The sequence below is a fragment of the Topomyia yanbarensis genome, chromosome 1, assembly GCF_030247195.1.
Source record: "Topomyia yanbarensis strain Yona2022 chromosome 1, ASM3024719v1, whole genome shotgun sequence".
NCBI classification, from domain to species: Eukaryota; Metazoa; Arthropoda; class Insecta; order Diptera; family Culicidae; genus Topomyia; species Topomyia yanbarensis.
Window position 1 is genome coordinate 144,518,347 of NC_080670.1, and position 8,775 is coordinate 144,527,121.

At 34.2% G+C, this 8,775-nt stretch overlaps 1 protein-coding gene across 1 annotated transcript; it reads right to left on the reverse strand.

The window, feature by feature from the left end:
* Nucleotides 1-5,076: 5,076 nt before the first annotated feature.
* LOC131676249 (proton-coupled folate transporter-like) lies at nucleotides 5,077-8,199 on the reverse strand. Its single transcript, XM_058955374.1, has 4 exons — nucleotides 6,674-8,199; nucleotides 6,367-6,612; nucleotides 5,323-6,313; nucleotides 5,077-5,259 (listed from the first exon to the last, which is right to left on the reverse strand). The coding sequence occupies exons 1-4, from the start codon at nucleotides 6,810-6,812 to the stop codon at nucleotides 5,172-5,174; spliced, it is 1,464 nt and encodes a 487-aa protein (XP_058811357.1). The 5' UTR covers nucleotides 6,813-8,199; the 3' UTR covers nucleotides 5,077-5,171.
* Between the last annotated feature and the right edge of the window lie 576 nt (nucleotides 8,200-8,775).

Sequence of the window (8,775 nt, forward strand, 5' to 3'; positions counted from 1 at the left end):
AAAGCTAGTAAAAACTGGGGCTGATAAAATCGGGTCTTGTGGCGATACAGGGACTGTATATTGTATAGCATATTCATTTAATTTTATTATGGGTAATAATGCAATAATTTAAAAAAAATAAGTTCTCAAATTTTCGTAGCAAAATATTGAAAATTGAGCGAGTGACAGTGAATCCACGGAGGCGCCTCGTCGAAGCAACAAAACAAGATCGTAATAAATTTTGCGAAGCTGTCATTTTTATGACTTAACCTTTCGGATTCCGCAATGTTATGAATATATAATCACAGAAAATATGAGAAAATGATAAAATTTAATATGAATTACAAAAGGCCTCAAAACCCATAATAGATAGGTGTTATTCGAAGAAGTTTCTTGTGGACGAGTGTAGAACGCCTTTGTTTCTACGTCAGCGGCGTAGCCAGAAATTCGGTTTGGTGGGGGTTTGGTGAAAATCTTACTGTCCAAATGGCATAATTCCGAAACCGCCATCTTAGAAGTTTTAAAATCATGGAGAATTAATTTTTCAAAAAATAGTAACAGAGTTCGTGTTAAAGACGAATTTGTTGAGACTATCATTTCAACAACTTTATTGAAGGCATGAATACTACGTGTAGGGAGTATATCGAGCTATAAAAAAAGTTCTTGAATCTATTTCTTTCTATAAAAAAAACTTTTTATCGTGGACTTCACAAATGTAAAATTTATTGTTTTTTTTATTTCGATTATAGATGTTTTAACCTTAAGGTCATTCGCCTCTTCGGGTTAGAAAAATCTCTTATGAAAATTTCTAACCCTATGTGCCGGGTCGGGGCTCGAACCCAGGTGCGCTGCGTACAAGGCAATCGATTTACCAACTACGCTACGCCTACCCCCAATTTATTGTTTGTAAACAGTAGAAGAGATTTATCCTAAACAGTAAAGTCATAATAATTTATTATAATAGTAAATACAAATAGCCCAAATTATTTGTATACCTTGAACACATGGAGTCTTCATGTCTTCTACAAAATGGTTTATAATGGCACTCCCAAAAATTTTGGTGAAAACATTAACTCTCGAACTAAATTTGTTTGAAGAATATATTTTCCTTAAATACTTTTTGAAGGATATAACGCCAAAATTGTTTTATCAAATGGTGTGCAGTTTAAAGTTTGTAAAATTCATCGAAGAGACTAACCCTCCGAAATTGGAGGCTTCAAAATAATGTTATCTTGACCTTTAATTACTTTTTTCGAACATTTATCTTACCTATTAATATAATTGGTAATACCACAAAATTCAAATGCTCATCAAAATCGATCAGGACCTGCTAGATTCGAATAGAAAATTTAGTAATATTTCTCTACTTTCGGAAAGTGTTATCCTCGTTATTAATCATATTACGTTCTCGTCTCAACTCTATGCATTCCCAAAATAAAAACATGTTCAGCAAATGTTGAAAGTTGTGCAATTTTTTTGGTGACCAGTTCTATGTTTCATAGACATTAAATCAATTTCAACTTCGTTTCCTATTAAAAAAATCCCTATTCCATATTACAGTACACCTCTGCAAAAGTGAGCTCAATATGATAGGAAATCTTAAGACCAATAGATTAGTTACCTGATCCTGATCTCACAATTTTTCGAAAGCCCTCATGACAGTGGCGTAGCCAGAAATTTGGTTTGGGGAGGGGGTTTGATGAAAATCGGATTTTTTTGGAAAATGCTAAAATTTAATATGAGTTTGATAAATTATTGAAAATTCAGAAACTTAAGTAGTCTAATAGATGTCGTTCGAGGCTACACACAAGAAGAATCAACATGGAACAGTTTTCAAACCTCTATAGATTATTTTCTTGCATAATATGTCAATAATGTCAAAGAATGCTATCTTTTAAAGTGGGATAAATGTTTGAAAAAAATTTCAACGTTCTAGATCAAAGAATTTATATGCGCTATTTTATGTTGGAAAACTTCTCGCACGTGTCAAACCTTCAAAGTTAGGAACTTTGAAGGTTTGACACGTGCGAGAAGTTTTCCAACATAAAATAGCGCATACTTTGATATAAATTTTATTTTAGTGATTAATTCGAATAGAGGTAATTATGGAGAAGTAACTCTTCAAAAAAGCAAGAGACTTGGCGCCTTCAGTAAAGTTATTGATAATGTCATTTTAAACAATTTTATTGAAAATATGAAGGCTACATGAATGCAGCAATGGAGTAAAGTAAAAGTGAAGTAAAATTTAGGCAAAAACTATTTTTTTCAGAACTTAGAAGAAAATTGTTTAGAAACAATAATTGCGGGTTGAGAACAGAAAACCTATAACTAAATTAGCAATGGAATATGCGTTTCGACAGACTTCTCATCAAAATCCGACACCAACTTAGTCACAGGACTAAGCTAGCGCTGAATTAATGCTATCTTCAAAAAACGGAAACTCTTTGTGTTTCTGGGCAAACCTATAGTCATTTTAATATTTAGGATTTTTTAAAGCTAGTTCACTTGAATATATCTTTTTTGTAAGCTTCAGAGATTCATAGCTTGAATGCAATGTGAAGTTTGTTGTTTGTAAACCGCAGAAGAGATTTTTCAATTACAGTAATAACAGAATATCTTGTTGTAAAGGTTTTTTTTACCAATATATTTCGATACTCTGAATGTATTTGATATTCATGTCTTCAACAAAATTGTTTGAAATAGCTTTTTCGAAAACTTTGCTGGAGACATTAAATCTCGACCTAAATTTGCTTGAAGAGTAAATTTTCTTTAATTACTACTAGAAGGGTTAACCTCCAAAATTATTTCATTAGAGAATGGGCAGTTTTAGTTCTTCAATGCAATTTAACATCGAAATTTGACAGTTTCGAATGAATGTGATCGAGACCATTGAAAATGTATCGAACATTTATTTTACTTTACTGCATTATTCAAGCTCACAACTTGACAACGAGTCCTAGTACCTAAATCATATAATTAATATTACAACAAAAATCAAATGCTCATAAAATCAGAGCCTAACCTAGTAGAGACAAACTGTAAACGTCATTTTTCAGCATTTTGCAACTAGTTTCCGAAATGTTATTCTTGTTATTATCCATATTAAATTTTTGTCTGAACTCTACGCAATCTTAAAAAAACAGATTTTCAGCAAATGTTGAAATGTATGCTAGTTTTCATAGACAATCAACCTATTCAAACTTAGCTTCCTGTTCCAAAAGTTATATCCATATTTTGCAGCAACTTTCTGAAGATGAGCTCATGATAATTTTGGCAGTTATTTTATTTTACATTGAAGTAAATTGACAACTATGGGATTTCGGCTAAGAGATAAGTTACATGATCCCCTTTCCACAATTTTTCAAAAGTCCTCATGACGCTTAAAACACGGTTCTCAATGTAGTGAGCAGAGAATATTCTTCCAAAAATGTTTCGTAGAATATTTAATGAAATAATTCAGCATAAATTTTTTTTCCAATCGGATTAATTTTGGTTGGGGGGGGGGGGGGGTGATCAAGTTCCATATAGCCAACTTGGAATTGTTCAGAGGTTATTTCTAGCGGTTGTAAATAGAAAAATGAAATATAAAATTCGTTTTATTGAAATCATATTTGACTTATTTACATGGATTATTACTATTTACAAAGAGTAATCCACAAAAAACAACAAGCAATAACTTTTAAAGTATTCTAAATAGATATTTGATATCTTCAGTAAAGTTATTCGCAAAAGTAAGACCTACAAGTTTGCTGAAGGTATTATTTCAATACAATCACTTCCAAGAAAATGAAAATATCTCACTCGTAGGGGGATTAATCAGCAAAAACACAATACCATATTGCACCCATTAAATTCTCCAAAGATAATATCGACCTAAAATTAGCCGTTTGGGCGTTAATAAGGAATGGAAATGATAAAAATTTCTCGTCTGTATTTAATGTTAAATATCTCTTTTGATAATCGTCCAATTAAAATGATAGTTCGTTCGAAAGGTAATCGTATAAGCTGTATAAAAATCTATAAAGTGTGTATCTCTGTCGTCAACTTCGGCAGTAAATTAAAAAAAAAAAACTGCAAAAACGCCATTTTTACACATTTATATCTTGGAAACTAAACATCAAAATCAAAAACCATTTAATAGCGTTCTGTTTGGGTGATAGGCCTTTCATTCAAAATTGGTTCGGATAAGATCGGATCAGCCATTGCTGAGAAACACGAATGAGAGTATGTGCACACACACAGACACACACAGATATTGTCCCAAATCGTCGAGTTGAGTGGATCGGTATGTTAGACTCGGCCCTCTGGGCTTCGAAAAAAATCTTGATAGTTTGAGCGAATTCAATACATTTCTTTTATAAGAAATGTAAAACGATATATTTGTTGAAAACCTAACCTTTATTTTTTACAACATTATGAATTCTTTATTCAACGTAGGGGAGCCCAGGGCTAGTTGGCGGTTGGGGTAGGTTGGTGGAGTTCCCTTTTCGTCGTTTCTATTAGCCATACGACGCTATTTCTTGTTATGTACTTCAAGTAAGATGAAATATATTTTTCGATGTGCTTATGTTGCATAACATTTTGTTTTGTAGTAGTTAATATAACGATAATATGTTTTTTACCATACTAAATAAATTTTCCTAATTTTAAATATTTTGTGTTATATAAGCAGATTTTTGATCTATTACACGAATGAATATTGTTTTCAATAGTGTGTGGAAAGAGCTTTCAGTCATCGTATAAATGTTACACCTATCTGTGGTATCTCATCTTATAGTAGGTCAGGTACATCGTATTCATCCAGCAGTATTTTGGCCACAAAGACTGCATGCGGTGTCATTCTCCTTGCAGCAAGGATGTGCAAGCCAAACAAACGACAGCGGTCTTCATACGGTGGCAAGTTTTGCGGATCAGTCCATGGCAAGAAACGCAGTGCGTATCTGACAAACCTTCTCTGAACGCCTTCGATCCTGTTGATCCAAACAGCATGGTAAGGATTCCAAACGACATTTGCAAGATCTAAATCAAAGCGCTGTAAAATGAAAACTGAAAATACCGCCATCTTACCCCGATCTCCCCTATAAGAAACTACTAATGTTTCTACTATTCCGAAATAATTTATTTGCTTGTTACAGTTCCATTACTATTTTCATAATGAAAGGCTGATATAATCTTAAAAAATAAACCATATTCTATTGATGAACGTAATAGTTACTATCAAATTCTCTCCGTTCCAAACTTGAATGACGTTCCCTCAGCTTAAGCAAAATGTGTGCTACCCTGTAATTGAAAAATATATCATTAATTGGAATTCATTTTTCTCAATCTGTAATTAACACATACCCGATAAACAGTAGATTTAGCACGAACGTTGCGCCCGTTACAAATAAGTATGTCGAAGGAGCCGTATCAATGGTGGAGTTATAAACATATGTTAGTGAGAATGCCGCTATTAGTGGTATAAAAGCCTTAATGCACAAATCCATTGCATAAATTTGCCCTATATCTTCCGCGGGCAGAATATTCGATAGAAGGGCTCTTATAGCGGCTCCATCAACGCCCTTGAATGGTGTTAAAATCGTAGTAAGGTATAGTTGCCAGCCTTGTGTAGAGATTCCTTTGAGTAGATAGTCTGCTAGGTGGTTGATAGTTGAAATAGTTAGTATGCCAATGTCGGAAATGTTAAACATTCTCTTCAGCATAGCGATTCCTAAAATATTCCCTAGAATCATCGTTCCCATTTCAGCAGCCAGCCAAAGACTGTAGGTAGTGGTGTTCCACCTAAACTCATGTCTAGTGTACAGAAAAAACAGAACTCGTCCAGCAATAGCAAATTCAACCAATCCGCCAATCGCGATCAGAAGCCATGTGATTGATCGTTCGTACTTAGGCCGACTTTTCGTAAACGTGTTCAGCATTGTCCGCACATAGCTTATGTTGAACGCAGCTTTTAGTTTCTCTATCGTAGTATATGATTGGTCTACTAATACACTTTCTTGAATTACGAACACCAGGTAAACAATGCTTATCAGAGCCGTAGTTGCCGAGATAATGAACATCACTGTGAGTGATATTACCATACTGAGACGGCTGCTGACTAACAAACCACTCAAGATTCCAAACAACGAACATCCGTGCAAAATTCCCATTCGAATGGTTCTGTTTTGTTCATTCGTTACGTCGTGTAGAAAACTGTACACTCCGACATAAAATACTGAAAAGCCCCCCAAAACAGCTACCGGGATATTGGCCACAACGTAGAACCACGGACTTACTATGTAGTAGGATGACAAATAACTAACCAATGCCACCATTAAATCAGTGATCAAATATCCTGAAAAAATACCACAGTGACACATTGGATCAAACAATAATTGATATTATTACCAATCGAAGCAGCTGCAATAATTCCTTTTCTGCCAAATTTATCCGACCATGGAGCGAAAAACAATGCTATTAAAGCAGGAACTACAGAAGTAAGTACAGCAATGGTCATCGAAATCGCCGACGCCAACGGTTGAACAATTTCTTCTAGATAAACGCCAACGTCGTCGGTTCCTAAGTTCGCACATATGTTGGAGTCGAGCGTCACAACACATGATTGAAATATGATCTGATTGATAAGCATCACCTCTGAAATTATTATAATACAGCTTCATCCCAAAACATCGATGAGTCATATCTGAGCTCTTACCGGAGATACTCCATCCGAAAGTGTGCAACAGAACTACCGGTTCGATCGTTATACATTGCAGGACGTTCCAGCTACAGCTTCGTGGATTACTCTGTGCGAGAAGCGGTGATTGTTCTTTGTTTTTGTTAGCTATTTTCATACTAAATTCTATTTAAATAACTGATACGAAATTAGGGAGGCACTCACAGCAATTACTTCACATGCGAATGGATGGTGTGAAACGTGTAACAGAAGAAATTTATACGATTCATGTCCGAACTAAAACGAATGTGAGGAGTGTTGCACGGAGGGACATAAAAGCATTGTTTTTGTTTGGACAGGATAAGTTAAAATTTATTTTATATCACCAGGGACAATTTTGAAGAATGGAACAAGTATGTGATCAATACAAGATGATGGAGCCAACCACAAACATTTTCCGAACATGACACACATTTGGCGTAATGTTTAGATAAAAACCACATTTTTGCTATTATTTTTGTGCTCTGTTTTGCTATATAAATATAGTTGTAATTCTTTGTAAACTTTCAATGCAATTGTGCATGAGAAATCGATTTCAAAAATAGTATTCTGAGAATGCAGGATATAAGCGTTACCATCACGAAAGCAGATCTATCGTGGTAATCACTTTCAATGGCATATTAGCTTTTAATTCAATTTTATTAAATTCTTGAAGCATGTCATGCAATACCTAATTGGCATCATTCTCGAAATTTCACTCTGTGATTTACCATAGTGTACATCATGATCAGCACTCGAAAAAACTGCCAAATAATAATTGCATTGATTAAAATGTTCGCGATAATCACAAGCGCAATGTACTCTTGTCAAAAAATAAAAACATGTATACAAAGAAGCAATTGAATTGGGCCACAACAGTTGTTCACGGCCAATCTGATAGTAAGGAGGTCTATTCCAGAAGCCTGTATTCATTTGTTTATGTTCTTAAAAAGGCGGTGGGTAATATCAAGGACATAGCCAGTGTGACGTAGAATACACTTAATTCAAGTAGAGTGTTGAGTCTATTTTTGCTCTGCTACTATTATCCCTTGAAACCGTTAATTGGAACAATGGTGGTCATCTTCGTTCATCGTATTAGCACATAGATTTAAAATTACCCTATATTCCTATTACCCTTTTTAATAGGCTATATAAAACATATGTGAGTAAATTCGTCGAACTTTAATATTTCTTTTGGTTTGTGTTTCACTCGGGGTAGGATCTTTTTTATTTAATACTTTTGTTCAACGTGAGAGTTAGATCGACGGTGCCGTGAGTGTTTTAGATTTTCACAAGATGTGAATAATAAATAAAAAAATGTTTTAAGGAGAGATTCTCATGCAAATAACCAAAAAGTAAGCCAAATTTGAATTCTTTTGTGGGCCAATAAAAATTCGTAGAAGGAAACAGTTTTGGGATTGAAAAGGTTTATATTTTCGTCTTCATTTACAATTTCTTTCAAGATGAAGATTCAAAATGGCGGCCATGGTGACGTTCTGTCTAAGTTTAAGTGCGCTTGGACTTTCAAAACTGCGTGCAGCCTGCTGGCTCAGGATCGATTTGAAACACAAAACTGATAATAACGCTCTGAAGTAAACTAAATTTATTGGAGGAATGACCTAAGAACGGGTAAGAAACTGCAAATTTGATGAAATGGTGCGACCTCAAACTTTGAGATCGATATTTTAGTCCTTTTTTCAATTTTAAGGCTTAACTAAAAATAGTGAATGCAACGAATTTTATACGTCATTCCACCAATGAAAAAGGTTTTCTTTTGAGAGCTCAAAGGATGATGTCATTAAATTAAATCGTTTTCAAATGAGATGGCACACAGTTTTGAAAAATTCTGTTTTTAAATAAACGTGCTTAAAGTTTTGAGAACACTTTCGATGAATTATTCGTAGTAGAATGTCAATATTTTGCAACAATTACATCTACGGGTTTTGGACATCGCTGATCACGAATCTTCAATTTTGCGAAATTCAAAAAGCGCTGATCCAATATGACGAACCTGCACTAAAAAAATAAATTGAATTTCAACCAAAATCGAGAAAAAAAGTTTTTGTGATTTATAAGCACGAATTTACGTTAATATGCATCAA